General features: G+C 40.9%; 2 protein-coding genes across 2 annotated transcripts; both read right to left on the bottom strand.

Annotated features, from left to right (window-relative positions):
* Nucleotides 1-291: 291 nt before the first annotated feature.
* LOC307269905 (glucagon-1-like) lies at nt 292-2,942 on the bottom strand (the record flags this gene model as incomplete). The annotated part of the gene is made up of 5 exons (XM_080052991.1): nt 292-316; nt 416-550; nt 1,039-1,155; nt 2,273-2,428; nt 2,845-2,942. 5 exons carry the CDS (start codon nt 2,940-2,942, stop codon nt 292-294), a joined length of 531 nt encoding a protein of 176 aa, XP_079909117.1.
* Nucleotides 2,943-5,806: 2,864 nt separating this feature from the next.
* LOC307269687 (dipeptidyl peptidase 4-like) lies at nt 5,807-17,531 on the bottom strand. Its single transcript, XM_080052692.1, has 26 exons — nt 16,654-17,531; nt 16,054-16,152; nt 14,485-14,576; nt 14,241-14,315; nt 14,102-14,154; nt 13,760-13,832; nt 13,407-13,527; nt 13,037-13,191; nt 12,807-12,904; nt 12,218-12,347; nt 11,468-11,506; nt 11,040-11,138; nt 10,820-10,890; nt 10,490-10,543; nt 10,292-10,404; nt 10,122-10,169; nt 9,929-10,027; nt 9,627-9,696; nt 9,345-9,539; nt 9,046-9,100; nt 8,764-8,863; nt 8,611-8,669; nt 6,795-6,867; nt 6,607-6,680; nt 6,336-6,454; nt 5,807-5,944 (listed from the first exon to the last, which is right to left on the bottom strand). Exons 1-25 carry the CDS (start codon nt 16,808-16,810, stop codon nt 6,362-6,364), a joined length of 2,295 nt encoding a protein of 764 aa, XP_079908818.1. The 5' UTR covers nt 16,811-17,531; the 3' UTR covers nt 5,807-5,944; nt 6,336-6,361.
* Between the last annotated feature and the right edge of the window lie 320 nt (nt 17,532-17,851).

The raw sequence follows: 17,851 nt of genomic DNA, 5'->3' as shown, positions 1-17,851 counted from the left end.
ACTTTTTGTGTTCTTGTTGTCAACTTTAAAAATATAGAAAATAATTTAAAATTTTGTAGAAAAAATAAGCCCTGAATTTCATTTCCTCTCTCTTTGGTGCGCCATTACAAACTATGGAAGAGTACTCTGTTTTTTCTGTTAGTCTTTGCATCACACACAGTAAGTCAAAAAGATTTCCAGATTTAAATCTAGTGCTGACGTTACAACATGCAAAGCAGTATGGCTTTTCTATTCCTCCAGTATATGGCTTGGTGTGCAGGCAGCACACAGAGGGACTTCTTGACGACTGTCTCATTGGTCCTCTAGTCTTTTCTTACTGCAAGAGAGAGAACATCACAATCATGCTCAAGGCCTAGAGTTAATGGCTTGCATGAGAACAGCCGCGTGACTGGTGGTATTTAAAAAAAAAATGTACCTCTCCCCTGAAGGCTTGGAGGTCATGACCCAGAGTAAATATTCCTTGGCGGCCATGGAGTCCAGCACCTTGTTCACATCGCTGGTGAAGCTGCCATCTACATGCCTTCTGCTGACCACTTGAGCCGTTTCAGATCTGAGTATGTACACAGGCACACAATGTAAAAGCACACCTGTTTAAAGGCCTTAGCAATCCCACAATGTGGAGACCCGCCATTGGAGCGTACATCAAAAAAATCTGAATTTTTTAAAATACCTTTTTTTTCTCTGATCAGTGAAGACATTGTGTTTGCTGTGATCCTGATTGATTGATTGATTGTCTGCTTGCTTTGTTTTGTGCCGCAAATAAATAATCACGTCAAATCAATCACACAGTGTGGTAACATATCAAATCAAATCAACAAGTGCGAAAAGTTCAGGTGATTTATTTTTGGCACAAGCACAAGGAACATGGAGATTGACAAAAGGCAAAAAGGAAGGGATGAAAAAGGTGAAGTGAGCAGTTGATTAGTTCTTTCTCTGTGTGTCTCTCAGGTCATGGTGGAATCAGACACAAGCATCAGGCCGTTAGAGGGTTTATTGGTACTGTAGGAGGAGGATAGGGAGGGAGGAGGGGCAGCCTACTCTCTTCTGACTTGTCCGGACTTGAGCCGGGCAACAAAGTCTTTGATTGCCTGGTCCTGGAGGTAGGCGCTCACGTCACTGGTGAAGGTCCCATCCGCGTGGCGCTTTGCCGCAGCCCTAAAAAACACACAGAGATGTTTAAGGTTAAAAAATAAAGTAACGTGACTTATTATGACTTTTAGTAAGGATTTCCATTATTATTCAACTTTGATTTCGCTCATTCTATTATGAATCTTGAATTTGATAGAGAACAATGTGACAACTTGATGGCAAGTTTTCAGAGGCTTTTAAGATCAACACCAGTGGTTTGAATTCCCATATTTTAATGGCCTCCGATCTATTTCCTTTTTACATGTCTATGAGTGGTTACCATTTCCACCAAGGAGAAATATTTTCCCATCAGATGCTTTTATTTATAGAACTGCCTGAGGACCAAAGGGGTCAAATAGACTGGAGGGAATTTAAAATGTGTGCCTCTGAACTTTGTTTTCTTCTTATTTCTTTGCCAATGAATCCTATCACGACCCCTCAGAAATGTTCTTGGGAACCACTGGACTAAACTGGCAAGCAACTCATTTCATAGAAAGAAGTCCAAAGTACTGTTAGCTCCACCCTGAACCGTACTGCTGACACATTGATTCATCAGCATTAACTAATCTAATGATGTAATGTATAATGATATATCATCCATCCACCCATTTGGAATACATTGTTCAATACATTTTGCCAATCAAGTGAAAGCCTTTTTACAATTGATTCTTGTGATAGTTATTTGAATCTATATTTGGATTCCACACTTGTGAGGGAATTTTGGGTCTTTAGTTGTAATATTAATGGTAAAGATTAATAGTTCATACATGCCTATCTTGTGTGTCTGTCTCACATACTCTAGGTCAGCCTTGGAGCCTGTTAGGAGACACTTAGGTCAGTTGTATAGATAAAGTCTCATCTCCTTAGACTCCAGAATGTTATGGTTAACTGTGTTCAGCTCTGAACCAAAACATTGGTACGCTTGGTGCCCGAGCCGGGGAGGTGTTAGAGATAGCGCGAGGTTAATACACAGCTCTAAGCATGTGTCTGTCAGAATTGAAGTGTAAGTCACGAGAGTTGCAGTCCGGTTCTCCTTGGCCAAGTCTGTAATAAATATTGCTTCATAATTCATCCAAGTCTCCTGAAATATTCTTCCACCTGAGTAGACCGCCAACCTTAACAAAACTTCCTTCACAACACTGACCCGCTCCTCTTGTTGTCCATCAGCCACTGGACAAAGTCCTGCGCCTTCCTGTCCTCCAGGTATTTACTGTAGTCGTTTGAGAAGGTTCCCTCCGAGTGTCTCTTTATGTCCGACGCCCGCTTGACCTCTTCCCCTAATGAGTCTTCAGCATCAAAACTACAGGAGGGAGAAATCGCTTTGAGAATCACACTCAGGTTTATGGTTTTTTAAAAGATATATATGTACCATAGCACTGTGTTCTTGGGAGTTACTATGCATTGGACTACACTCTTACAAATACAATGCCGCAGATGATTCGGTTTATTTTGGGACATTTCATACATGTAAAGTTGTCTCATATTTCTTGGAAAACTCTCAGATGAAACTGTATGCTAAAATTCAGATCATCTGAATGCTGCTATTAGGAATTAAGCCTAAAAAATACCACTTTAATTTTGCTTCAGGCCGATTTAGACACTCACTCATGAGATAGCCCTCTCTGCGGTTATACTACAGAGGTTCTAAGAGAAGCAAAAAGTGTGGTTCCTTAAACAAAGACATAACCTAGTTAGTTCAGATGGGATGTTCTGTACCTGGAGCTGTCACCAGCCTTGTGAAGAGGAACCTGCCAACTGATGTGGACAAAGCAGAGAGCCAGAAGGATACCAGCCAGGGAGTGGATGCTTTTCATGGTTATAGCTACAAAACAACACCCACCCACCCACCCACCCACACACACACACACACACACACACACACACACACACACACACACACACACACACACACACACACACACACACACACACACACACACACACACACACACACACACACACACACACACACACACACACACACACACACACACACACACACACACACACACACACACACACACACACACACACACACACACACACACACACACACACACACACACACACACACACACACACACACACACACACACACACACACACACACACACACACACATGAAAAAGTTTGCATATAGGAACAGAAAGCTTAAGTGTTTTTTTACCATTGCAAACTAAATTCAACTCACGTTTTCTTCTTTTCTTTCTTTCCAAAGAAACTGGCTGTGTTAGTTCCTCTGCTTGTTCCCGGTGTCTGTATCTAACCCACCTCTCTTACTTTGGGCTCTTATATATATATACTGGAATAGGATGGAGGAGGATGTCTTTTGCTCAGGTGGGCCACTCAGTCAGGCCCACCATGTTAGTCTCAACCCATTAGACATGGGGCCACCGTCACATCGGCCGAATCAACAAGTCGAGCATGTGTTCAATAAAGGAAAGGCGCTATCCATGCGTGATGCCAGCTGGTACTTAGGTGTCAAGATCAAACAACCGCAGCTCATCCTGTTCAACAGAGAGTACAGGGAAGATGCTTTAATGTGCTACCATGTCATCATACCTGGGAGGTGAGCTGAGCCAGTATTTGGGGGTAACTTTCCAACAAGATTTAATTAACAGCCAGTTATCAGTGGCAGTAATCTCCATTTTACAAGTGCCATTGTTCAAAAAAGTTTGATACTCTATACCAGTAGAGGGAAATGTTCATGTATTGATATGACTCAGTCCCATAGTGTATATTTAATTCAATACAAAAAATCCATATCTGCATAGTACACTTTTTTACAAAAATTCGCATGGACACAAAACATAATATTTTGACTTGAGGTTATTTCACCTTTAGCCTACTTTAAAGGGTGCACTATACAGTTTCAGGGGAGGGGATTTGTTTACATTTGCAGAGCTTGCAGTACGTTTAAAAAACATATTGTAATTCTTAGTATTGAATATTTCTATCATCATAAATCAAAACAAAATTATTTTGAGGCACCGTGTACCAATTTTCCTTTGCGGAAAGTTTGTTTCTTCTGTTATGAGAATATACCTTAGAAAATGTTCACTTCTCTGACACATTCAATGTTACAAAGTGCACCTTTAACATGACTGAGTCTGTAGTCATACTATCAGGTATTTGAGGCTGCACAGAAGTGCTTTGAGCTGAATGCTTAAATCAGCATGCTCATAATGTTTACACAAACATATGTTTAAGGTATGTGCAGAGCCGGCATAAGCAAACTAAGCGGTCGCTTAGGGCCCCCTCCAAAAAAAGTTTTAGTTTGTGTGTTTGATATTAAGCATATTATCATATTATGCAAATGTAAGTTATCATACAAAAAAAGGAATAAAATGTTTTGGTCTAGATAATTAATAGCCTAAAAATTTAATCATTTCATCTGGGAGGTAATCCGAAATTATCTGATCATGTCACGTTCACATCCATGCACAGTGTGTATTGAGTTTATTTGAAAAAAATTGGAAATGGGGCTGCCCTCAGTTGCCCATGCACTGTGTATAGTCTATAGCCTATTTCAGCCTCGTCTGTGGAAAAAAAGATATAGTAGCTGGACAACAGAGTTATTCTGCTTCGTTCCTCTCACTGCATTTAAATGCATTCATTATATTACAGAGAAATATGTCCCGTAAAAGAAAAAGAGCTCCAAGCCCAACCAAGAGGACCCTCCATAATATTTTATTTTATATTAATATTTTTATGGAAAATCCATGTGTCCTTCTTCAATAGCTTCTAATTCATCTGACCCAGTGTCTCCAAATTATTTGTTCTCACAAAATTTCTCAGATTTAGCCTCTTAATTTTCCTCTCAAAGTGCACCAGATTCATGCATTTCACTTTAAAAAGGTTAAAAAAATCTCTCAGGGGGGGGCGTACCCCCGGACCCCCCTAGGAGGGTCTGAATCTCGGCTGTCTAATATTTTCGCACAGCTGCACAGTGGAGGCACTAGCGGAAAACACTGGGTGTGTGAACAATATTCAACAAAGATCTATAGTTTCAGCAGCGCTAACATTGGAGAGGGGCCCCCTAATCATATTTCGCTTAGGGCCCCATGAAGGCTTGGGCCGGCTCTGGGTATGTGTACCATATTAATAATCTCCTTGTGTTAGCATGCTGATTAGTTTTTGCATTTACTTTATTCCCTCAGAATTGTAATAACTTTTGTGAAAGCAATGTTTGTGCATCTTTTGTTTGTGACCATGTCACCATGACTTTCACAAAGCGTCAGATTTTTTAATTTAACTCAAGCACTGCTATATTGCTATGCTGATCTCCCCTAAATGAAAGCACGATATCGCAAACAAAAAGAGTTCCCATTATATACTTCTTTGTTATTTTACAAAACAAATTACATCAAACAGTCAACAATGAATTTAGTAAACTGTATACAATTACACATGATCCAAGTAGTACTGTAGAATAGTACTACTAGGATAGGTTCAGAGGAATGTAAGAATGTAGGAAGGGACAATGTTTCCGTTTAACCCTTTTATTGGCACAAATAACAGATGGTATCATGAGACTCTACGGTGGTCAGTTTTTTTTTTTTTAAATCACGCAACAACCATGGTTTGGTCTGACACACAGGAACAGAGGGCCCTCACATGTTGTTGCTGACAACCAGAACAAAGGAATTGGGCAGGATATATAGATAGGTCACTAATTAGGGTTGAGTGAGTTCAGGTGGGACTGGGAGTAGATGGAAGACGGCTGAGTGGCGTGGCTCTGTAGGAAGTGACTCATGTGGGTGTAGACGTGTTGATTGGCTGAGCCCCCGAGGCCATGATCCTTGTCCGTGTACCACTGTAAGAAGAAGGCAAATATATTAATGGTTACTGACACAAGGTCGACTTATTAAGCATTAAGTGGATTTTATTTTCTTATCTTCGGTAGCCTACAAATCCCTAAGAACTGGGACTGGGAGTAGATGGAAGACGGCTGAGTGGCGTGGCTCTTTTCTACTAGTACACTTACAGGTGGACATTTTCAAACTTCAAGTTATTTCATCAATGTTGTTTTCTGACTCAATATACTGTATGTGCAAGACCAACATTTCAAAGACACAGAATGATACATTATGACTTTCTACACATTAAGTTTCCACTTGTTCCTGAAATTTGGAGCACCAACAATCAAGCCTGCATTTACAATTAAAGTCTTGTTCCCGAATATATTTTATTTTGTATTTATTTACATATATATGTGGTGTTATAGCGGACTTCAGGCAAAGCATCTCTGTAGGAAGTGACTCATGTGGGTGTAGACGTGTTGATTGGCCGAGCCCCCGAGGGCATGATCCTTGTTCGTGTACCACTGTAAGAAGAAGGCAAATATATTAATGGTTACTGACACAAGGTCGACTTATTAAGCATTGAGTGGATTTTATTTTCTTATCTTCGGTAGCCTACAAATCGCTAAGAAAGCATAAAGTCTTGTCGTGATTCTATTTTGAATTTTGGACTGACCATCGCCTCAAAGTCCACCTGCTCATCCACCAGAGCTTCAGAGATCTCAGCTGCCTGCTGGAAATGAACGTTGTCTAGAAGAAAAAAAAGAAAGAAAGATTACATATGGCTTCAAAGCTTTTTGCCCACTTTTGGTCTTAAGGTTGTTTTTAAAAATTAAACAATTACTTTTCCAACATATGACTCACCATCAGCTGTTCCATGAATCAGAAGATATTGCACCTTATGGAAGTTCTTGGCCCTCTTGGTTACTGTCGAGTTCTACGCACGAGAGATTTGGGTTTATTGGTGAACACAGGCGATAACATACACTCAACAAAAATATAAACGCAACACTTTTGTTTTTGCTCCCATTTTTCACGAGATAGACTTAAAGATCTAAAATTCATTCCAGATACACAATATTACCATTTCTCTCAAACATTGTTCACAAATCTGTCTAAATGTGTGATAGTGAGCACTTCCGCTTTGCTGAGATAATCCATCCCACCTCACAGGTGTGCCACATCAAGATGCTGATCTGACATCATGATTAGTGCACAGGTGTGCCTTAGGCTGTCCACAATAAAAGGCCACTCTGAAATGTGCATTTTTTTGCTTTATTGGGGGTCTGGGGACTCAGAACCAGTCAGTATCTGGTGTGACCACCATTTGCCTCATGCAGTGCAACACATCTTCTACGCATAGAGTTTATCAGATTGTCAATTGTGGCCTGTGGAATGTTGGTCCACTCCTCTTCAATGGCTGTGCGAAGTTGCTGGATATTAGTGGGAAGTGGTGCACGCTGTCGTATACGCCGGTCAAGCACATCCCAAACATGCTCAATGGGTGACATGTCTGGTGAGTATGCTGGCCATGCAAGAACTGGGACATTTTCAGCTTCCAAGAATTGTGTACAGATCCTTGCAACATGGGGCCATGCATTATCTTGCTGAAACGTGAGGTGATGTTCATGGATGTATGGCACAACAATGGGCCTCAGGATCTCATCACGGTATCTCTGTGCATTCAAAATGCCATCAATAAAATGCACCTGTGTTCTTCGTCCATAACAGATGCCTGCCCATACCATAACCCCACCACCACCATGGGCCACTCAATCCACAACATTGACATCAGCAAAGCGCTCACCCACACTACGCCACACACGCTGTCTGCCATCTGCCCTGAACAATGTAAAGCGAGATTCATCCGTGAAGAGAACACCTCTCCAACGTGCCAGACGCCATCGAATGTGAGCATTTGCCCACTCAAGTCTGTTACGGCGACGAGCTGGAGTCAGGTCAAGACCCCGATGAGGACGACGAGCATGCAGTTGAGATTCCCTGAGACGGTTTCTGACAGTTTGTGCAGAAATTGTTTGGTTATGCAAACCAATTGTTTCAGCAGCTGTCTCAGTGGGTGGTCTCAGACGATCTTGGAGGTGAACCTGCTGGATGTGGAGGTCCTGGGCTGGTGTGGTTACACGTGGTCTGCGGTTGTGAGGCCGGTTGGATGTACTGCCATATTCTCTGAAACGCCTTTGGAGACGGCTTATGGTGGAGAAATGAACATTCAATGCACGAGCAACAGATCTGGTTGACATTCCTGCTGTCAGCATGCCAATTGCACGCTCCCTCAATGCTTGTGGCATCTGTGGCATTTTGCTGTGAGACAAAACTGCACATTTCAGGGTGGCCTTTTATTGTGGACAGTCTAAGGCGCACCTGTGCACTAATCATGATGTCAGATCAGCATCTTGATGTGGCACACCTGTGAGGTGGAATGGATTATCTCAGCAAAGCAGAAGTGCTCACTATCACACATTTAGACAGATTTGTGAACAATGTTTGAGAGAAATGGTAATATTGTGTATCTGGAATTAATTTGAGATATTTAAGTCCATCTCATGAAAAATGGGAGCAAAAACAAAAGTGTTGCGTTTATATTTTTGTTGAGTGTATCTGATAATGATCGTCATATATACAAGAGATGAAAGGTTATGTCAGTGAGTTTGAAACTCACAAGGTAGGCATCAGAATTCTCTGAGGGCTGCATCATGTAACGCTCCGTGTAGATGGAATCTAAGAACAAATGGGTAAATGTTGTGCATCATTAAAATGTGTTATTCTAGCTTCTGATTGGAAAAAGGTTTGCCAACATTAAAAACTTAAATACCATAGTAATCCCATTTGGAGACTGGAGCGACCGCCATTCCACATTTGAAAACTCCACTTCCAGCTCCCAAGACCATTGATGCCACATATCCACCATAGGACTGTAAAAGACACACAGTCTATTACTGTAACTCACCTAACCCCTCACTCCTTAAGTAAGAGTTGACAGCACTTATTTCCAAAGCAATTTAGCACTCGGATTTCTAAATGCCAAAACTGCATATTGCTTACAAAACATTTTTTGTAGTTTGTGTTTGAACCACACTTGTTCTTGACCACTTACCTTGCCCCAAATAGCAACTCTTTCTTTGTCGATGAAGCCCATGTCGATGAACTTTCTAAGATAAAAGAGAAGAAAATGATCTATAAGTTTAAAAGAAAATAGAAAAGGACCTTTTCTGATCATCGCTGACACTGTGTGTGATGCTAATGACATTCTCCTGTGTGTGTCCATCTGTTCACACCATTTCAACCGCACAGAAAATCAAGACAAATCCAGTTCCATCAAGCTTGGAAGCGGAGGGTGAAAGGTGTTTATTTGAGCGGGAAGAAGCATTGACTTGTCCAAACAGCTTTCCTCACCTGGCCGCCGATATTTGATCTTCCACCTCATAGGTTCCCAGACGTTTGTAGATTGCGTGCATTATCTCGTCGCCTTGGTAACCGCTCCCTCTGCCGTCAAAGCTGGCCACGATGACTTTCTCAGTGCTGGCCAGGTAGGAGGACCAGCTCGCTCTGTAGCTGTAATCTACTTTCTGGCTGCAGGGACCAGCATACCTGGAAGTTGGCACCATGTTTCACCATCAGTTTATGAGCTCTCTTTGGAAAGCAATAATACACAGGATATACATATTTTTTTCTTACACGTCTATAAGTAAAGGGTACTTCTTGGACTTATCAAAGCCTGGAGGCAAGAACATCTGGTACCAGAGATCTGTCAAAAATAGGAACATATAGAAATGTCTGAATGAGTTATTGACGATCATGAAAAATGGGGTAGAAGAAAAAGTTCTACACAAATTTATACTCAACTTTTTGGTGTGGACAAATGACATTAAGTACAAATACCTCAAATGTGTAATTAAGTACACAACTTGAGTAAATGATGTTAGGTCTACTTTCCACCACTCCATGCACTGTTTTAATGTGTTGTTCAATCAACTTACTGTGTCCGCCAAGTTTGATGGTGCTTGTCTCCATGGTGGGCATATGGATGTCAGATATTAGGCTGCTATATTCTTCATTGCCCTCCAAAACTTTTACCTCTATAAATATATAATGAAAAATTAAAAAAGGCCATTAGAATAACATTTACTCTGCTTTCATATTATTCAGCATGTGATTACAAACGTGGATTACCTTTTTCATTATGGTTATCTATGAGAGAATGGTAAGGAATGCCAGGACCTTTGGGTAAAAATTCACAAAAATATTATTTTACTTATCAATTGTCTTTGTCTAATAAAACATATACTCATTTGATTAGATATTGTATTATACCAAAGAGAAAAAGAAAAAGTATGACTGACCACTGCAACTCAAATGGTAGAAGGAGGCATTGTGGCTGAGGTAGGCCGAGTTATACTGACAGTCTTCTCCACGGAACGCACAAGTCAGACACTTGGAGCTTCCCTTAGTCCATCTGACATACGAAAAAGATCCAAAATAAATAAAATATGTCTTCAAATAACAAACAAAAACAGCAAAAGTGGAATAAAGACCCTTACTTGTAAACATTCCTTCCTCCTGGCTTGCCGCCCTCTTGGTTACTTGAATAATATCTGTGGAGCAATTTGAGACTTCAGACTGTAGAAATGGAGGTTTTCAGAGGCACCAAATATGTCGGACAATGTTTTGGGAAAGTGGATAAAATGATGCACTAAAGAAATGTAGAATATTTCATTTTGATGAAAAAATGCAGCTTCTAATAGTATTCAGTAATGTCAAATCATGTTCATTATGCATGTTTTTGGAAGATAAAAAACTATGTGTATGCCAGATCTTCGAATGTGTACACATGCTGTATGCAGACAATGCAACACTTAATTGGAACTCACACACTATCTGTGGTTGTTTTCAGAATGCCAGTGACTTCCCATGCTCCAGAGGTAATCGCTGTGGCCTTGCCCTGGACAAATATGTCAGAAGAGAATGTGTTATATAATATACAGTATATGCATAATATATAATATTCATGAAAGATATTGTGCAATTTGTGTGAGCAGATTCTGCCAGTGTAATACTGGCCCACTGGCTGAAATAAATCCTTCTACCTACCCCGACCACATGATGGATGTGCTTGTAGCCTTTGTCGTCACTCATCAACATGTAGTAGCTCTTCTTGTCGGATGCAAATACCGGTTCTGGTGGCGAGAACTTCAAAGGAAAAAGTTTATTAGCATTTATCAGTGCACTATGGAGGTTGTATATCTTTTGGATAACATAAATAAAGTTTAATTTTTCTAAGGGTTCAAATCATTTATTTAAATAAGAGCAGGTCACTAGTTTTTAGCAAACACTATTCATACAGGACGAAATGGTTAATTTGTCAGGGACTATTTTCAGCGGTGGATCAACACATTTTGTGCTCCAGTGAGTATTTCTGGCAGCAGGTTAGTTTTTGTATTTGTAGTCAAAACAAATGACAGTGTGTGACAAATGTTGAATATTATAAGAAGTATCATTCTACTGTGCCATGTACATACCTGTCCAACCCAACCTGTGGCACTTTTCACCTCCAGATGCTGTAAAATGAAACAGAATAGTTGAATTTTGGTTTCACTAGCTATTTTTTTATTTGTATAACACCACACCAGCCCTAACAGTCGAAAAATAAAGTTGCTACACAGAATTTAATTTAGAAACTCTACAGCTTACATTGAAAAGTGTCAAAGCTGCTGTCACATGATACGTTTTTATGCAATTTATTTAATTAAATCTACAAAGCTGTCATTAACTGAAATGCCATATGAAGTTTTATTGCTTTAAGGTCAAAACTGCAACCAGGCTACCACTTTTTAAGCACTGGTTTATGGTAAATGGTAAATGGACTTGTATAGCGCTATATCTCCGTTTATCACAGACTCAAAGCGCTTTACATTGTTTTTTGTACACATTCACCCAGTCACACACACATTCATACACCGATAGCAGCAGCTACCACGCAGGGTAGGCTTAGCACTACGGTGCTAAGTTAACTAAGCTAACTATCGGGAGCAAATCGGGGTTCAGTGTCTTGCCCAGGGACACTTCGACATGTGGCGGGGAGACGGGGGATCGAACCTCCGACCCTGCACACCAGAGGCGAGCTCCCTACCCACTTCGCCACTGCCGCCCCCAAGTTTAGTTTATACAGCTATACTTTGTGTTTAGTGCTAATTAACAAATATCAGCATGCTAACACGCCCAACTAAGATCGGGAACATTATACCCACTTGTACATAACTGTGTTTTACCTCAACGGGGTCCCAACTGGACCCAGTAAAGTTGTAGATCTGAAGTATGAGGTGGTTTTGTACTCTCTTCAGCCACTGGACGGCAATACGTTCATCTGTCACCCAAGTAACAGTGACCAAGTAGTGCTCACTGAGGGCATGCAAAGAGAAAATTAAATAATGACTTTCTAAGCTTGTGTTTGATTTTTTTATATTTTTTTTATATTTCTTTTTTGCATTTTTATGCTTTATTGATAGTGTAGAGACAGAGTTGAAATGGGGCAGAGAGGGGAGTGACATGCAGAGAACAACCGTGGGCTGGAATCGAACCCGGGTCCACTGCTGGCCCAGGCCCATGGGGGGGGGACGCCCTACCAACTGAGCTAAGGTCGCCCCCCTTGTGTTTGATTCTGATCACACACACACACACACACACACACACACACACACACACACACACACACACACACACACACACACACACACACACACACACACACACACACACACACACACACACACACACACACACACACACACACACACACACACACACACACACACACACACACACACACACACGACAGCATAATAGAAGTCATTTCATTACCCTGAGCCGAATGCGGCTGGAACAACAACTTCTGCAATTCTTGTGGTGTTGTCAGTGTCCACAACGAACAGTTTCACAATGGGATTTGGAGCACCTGGCTGCGCAAGAAAGGAATGTTAAGATATGTTTGAAAGCCTGAACCCCAAGTACACGGTTTATTGACATATACAACAATACAAAGATTCCAAGGAGAGACTTAAAGTGAAAGAAGTCCTGGATGGATGTCCCACCTTTGGATATGGAATTGAAACAGTGCTGGGGTACTGGTTGACACCGTACCAGGAGTACTCTATGGTGGGAACCTCTGTGTCATTGGTCTCAATGTAAGCCACATACTTCCCTCCAGGTGACCACCACAGGCCCTGATTGGACGAGAACATCTCCTCTGGAATGGGGGGAAAGTGTTGAGCCCAGTTAGGTTTCAGTATATAATATATAAGTGTCCGTACTTCAACTGAAGAATTTCACCAGTCTTATATTGGGTAATACCAGCATATATCTCACAGAAAGGTATCAAAATGGATCAAGTGTTAATACCACCAAACTATGGCCCTTTAGACCATAGTTTGGCAGGGATTCTTTGTATCGTGTGGCACTTACCCTCATAAACCCAGTCTGGAACACCGTTTAAAATCTGATTGTGCTCGCCGTTGATCGTGACTTGCTTTGGCGGCGACGTAGGGCTGGTCTTTACATAGACATTGTATCTCCAAACATAGGCCTGGAAATACAATGAAAAAACAAACAGAGAAAGTTGTTTTCTGGACCATCACAAATCCCGGTTGAACCCTCTTTGTTCTGCTCAAGTGTTTGGGAAAGGTTGCGCTTAATTGCTTCATCTATCACCAACTTCAGAGCCGAACTGTCGCTCAAAGTTACGCATGAACAACAGATCCTGTGTGTGTGTGTGTGTGTGTGTGTGTGTGTATGTGTGTGTGTGTGTCAAAGCTCACCAGTTTGTTCCCCTCAGGAGCCCAGGCAAATAACTGGACTTCATGAGGAATGCCGGAGGATGTCAGAAATGTGCTAAAATGAAGTGGAAAAAAACAAAACAAAATGTAGCCATTTGTGGGATCCTAGTGTGCTTCACTCCTCTTCAAAGTAAAAAGAAACATTCTGTATATATATAATAATCTACTTTGCATAAATAGCATAGGCAGTTTGGTGGAGTGCATTGGCATTATCATAAGTGCATAAATGTAAGCTATGTAACTGTCCATAGGTGGCCAAATGCTGTTCCTAGCTTTTAAAAATAAAGCAAACTCATAACTAGATTCAGAGTGTAGGGTTCTTACCCTAATGCCAGGTCATAGAGCGAATATGAAGCTGTATATGAATGCCTCCGTTGCTATTGGGACCAACAAAACAACAATAAACACAAGTGTGATCACTTCTGAAATGCATCATAGGAATGTGAATCAAAGCTTAGCTTACCTTGGAATTGTTGCTCATGAAGGCAACATATTTCTGGTCACCAGACAGCTGGTAATCATAAGCCATTTTTTCAACCTGTGCATTGCAGAAAGAAAACAGTTGTGAGAGTTTCAGTGACCACACAGCAGTTGCTTTGGCAGGGGGTTAAGCAGTTTGAATACTATCTTAAATGTTGCTTCACAAAAAGAGGCACACAGATGAACGTGTGTTTGTGGGGGGGGGGGGGGGGGGGGGGGTGACTTACAAACTTGTCCCTGCTCAGGAACTCCGAGGACTCTCCTGAAACCACATTGTGGCGGCGGACCGAGCCATTGGACTTATGCAGATACTCGTGGTCTGTGGTGGACGATGAGAAAAATGAATGTAAAACAAGAGACACATATTGTATTTCAAATGTAGGACAAGCACAATAATCCCTAAAGGCATCTGTAGGGATTGTATGTGATACATAAGTTAGTTCCATGTCACATATACAGAGCTTCTTTTGTACATTGTTTTTCTGAGGCTCAGATGAGCTTTGTCAAGTTCCACCGTGATGAGGTCATGCTGATGTCATCAGGATTTGGGATTGAGAATTCTTATATTTTTTCTGCAGAAACCCGGTGTGACAAACTGGAGGCATGGAGTCTGAAAGGCTTTGGATTTCATAAATCATTGAGGTTTTCAGGAAAGAGTTGCATCGTGGGAGACTAATTAGATCAAGACTTTTTAGAGCTCAACCCACATGAGGTATTAAAAGTCACCATGGGTGTTTGATTCCATTTTCTACAGTGGAGGAAATAAGTATTTGTCCCCTCACTGATTTTGTAAGTTTGCCCACTTACAATGAAATGAACGGTCTATAATTTTAAAGCTAGGTTTATTTTAACAGTGACAGACAGAATATCAAAAAGAAAATCCAGAAAATCACATTAAATTATAGAAATTATTTTGCATTACGTTGAGTGAAATAAGTATTTGAACCCCTATCAGAACATTGCTTAGTACTTGGTGGAGAAACCTTTGTTGGCAAGTACAGATGTCAGACGTGTCTTGTAGTTGATGGTTTGCACACATCTCAGGAGGATATTTGGACCACTCCTCTTTGCAGATCCTCTCTTAATCTTTAAGGTTTTGAGGCTGTCGCTTGAGCTTCTACATAGGTTTTTTTTGTGCTACCTAACACATAGGTAGCACAAAAAACCTATGTGTTAGGTAGCACAAAAAAAAAAACTAACACATAGGGTTTTTTTTTTGTGTTACCTACTACATAGGTTTTTTTTTGTGCTACCTAACACATAGGTAGCACAAAAAATAAACCTATGTGTTAGGTAGCACAAAAAAAACCCTATGTGTTAGGTAGCACAAAAAAACCCTATGTGTTAGGCAGCACAAAAAAAACCTATGTGTTAGGTAGCACAAAAAAAACCCTATGTGTTAGGTAGCACAAAAAAAACCTATGTGTTAGGTAGCACAAAAAAAACCTAACACATAGGTTTTTTTTTGTGCTACCTAACACATAGGTTTTTTTTTGTGCTACCTATGTGTTAGGTAACACAAAAAAAAACCCTATATAGTAGGTAGCACAAAAAAAACCCTATGTAGTAGGTAACACAAAAAAAACCTATGTAGTAGGTAACACATATCTATGTAGTAGGTATGTAGTAGCTACTACAATTTTGTGTACCTTATTGTAAAGTGTTACCAACTAAAGCAATGGACAGTAACTGCAGCTGATGGATAATAAAGCATAATCGGTGACACATTTACAGCTTGGATGACAGTTATCAGCACCTTTTTACCTAGGCCTACAGGTTTTAAAACCATTTCCCACCTGAGATCCACATCAAGTTGTAGAACCGGGTCTTGAGTGTGCTGTTGAAGACGTCCTCCAGGGTGAACGACCGGTAGTTCTTGCCCCCCTTCTGATCCTCTGAGGAACACACATGTCAGAGGGTCAGAGCCTGAAGTTCAGAGGTCGCAGATATGATATCATACAAACAAACAACATGATACCCTGCTCCGTCATAAAAGAAGGCGAGTGCTGTCAGGGCTGTAACTGATAATGACAGGTGAACTATTGCTTACGTCAGTTGGAGTGGGGAAGACATGTGAATTGTAATGGTGTGTGCCGAGTGAGTTTGAAGCTATGTATAAAGGCATACATACGCATGTTGTAGTATATATATTTTTAGCCTTTCCAGTGTGACGTAACACCCTGAATAAGGTAAAAAAAAACAATAAGATATAATTTATTCTAAGATTGAATTTCTGAGATCTACATCGCTTCACATTTCCTAACAGTGTTACCAAACGGGTCGTGCGTAATGACGCGTGCGTAAATGTCTTTTAGATGCGTTTAAAAGGTGCATCGGAGCGCCCCTGACGATGCATGAATGCCAACATGAAAACACATTTCATGGTAAAGACTCACCACTCAGAAATAAAGTCGTGGGCACTACTATACAAACCACGGTGGCTGCTATCCCAAAGGCGCCGAGGAGCAGCTTGCAGAGGAGAACCTGTTGCCAAGTAAACGGACATAAGTTAGTCAGAAGAAAAATTAAATAAAAAATCATATACTCCAACATAACACTGATATTGTGAGTATTAACAAACCAGCACCAACCATTGTTATTGCGCTCGGAACAGATGTGTTAAACCGATATCCGTCAAAATCACAACTCCATCGACCCACTCGGCTTCTCGTGCGGTGAAGGACTAAAGTTGTGTTTTTCGCTGGCTGTTATATACTATCTCTAGTGAAATTTAAAAAGGTGGGACAATACATGTCCAGTGTGAGTAAAGTTCGTCAGGTTTTTTGAAGAAGTAGTGTTGTTGTGGCTGAACAGGTTTGCACACATCTCAGGAGGATATTTGGACCACTCCTCTTTGCAGATCTTCTCCTAATCTTTAAGGTTTTGAGGCTGTTGCTTGAGCTTCAGTTCCCTCCCCAGATCTATTGGATTAAGGTCCGGAGACTGGCTAGGCCACTCCATGACCTTAATGTGCTTGTTCTTGAGCCACTCCTTTGTTGCCTTTGCTGTACTGTATTTTTAGGGTCATTGACGTGCTGGAAGACCCATCCACGACCCATTTTTACGGACCTGGCTGAGAGAAAGAGGTCGTCACCCAGTATTTCATGGTACATGGCCCCATCCATAGTTCCCTCGATGCAGTGAAGTCCACCTGTCCCCTTAGAAGGGAAACACCCCCAAAGCATAATGCTTTCTTTGTAAGTGGGCATACTTACAAAATCGGTGTGGGATCAAATACTTATTTCCTCCACTGTATGTTGCTGTATCAGTTCATTTGGTGGCATATGATATAAATATGGTTGAGTGTATGAAGTCACAGAGTTAACCTGCATTTATTGATGATCCATTACTGTTAGTGTTGCATTAGTTTAGCATGTTTTTTGCACCCTTGTAATAAAAGTGTTTATTCTATGTGCACTTCCCATCAACACAGACATGTGAACGAGAGGTTTAAAGTGAATAAGTAACTAAAGGGTAACACTTTACAATAAGGTACACAAAATTGTAGTAGCTACTACATACCTACTACATAGATATGTGTTACCTACTACATAGGTTTTTTTTTGTGTTACCTACTACATAGGTTTTTTTTGT

Source organism: Ammodytes marinus (assembly GCF_949987685.1).
Source record: "Ammodytes marinus genome assembly, chromosome: 24".
Classification (NCBI taxonomy): domain Eukaryota; kingdom Metazoa; phylum Chordata; class Actinopteri; order Uranoscopiformes; family Ammodytidae; genus Ammodytes; species Ammodytes marinus.
Note: the sequence above shows the minus strand (reverse complement) of the source record. Positions and strands in the feature narration are given on the sequence as shown.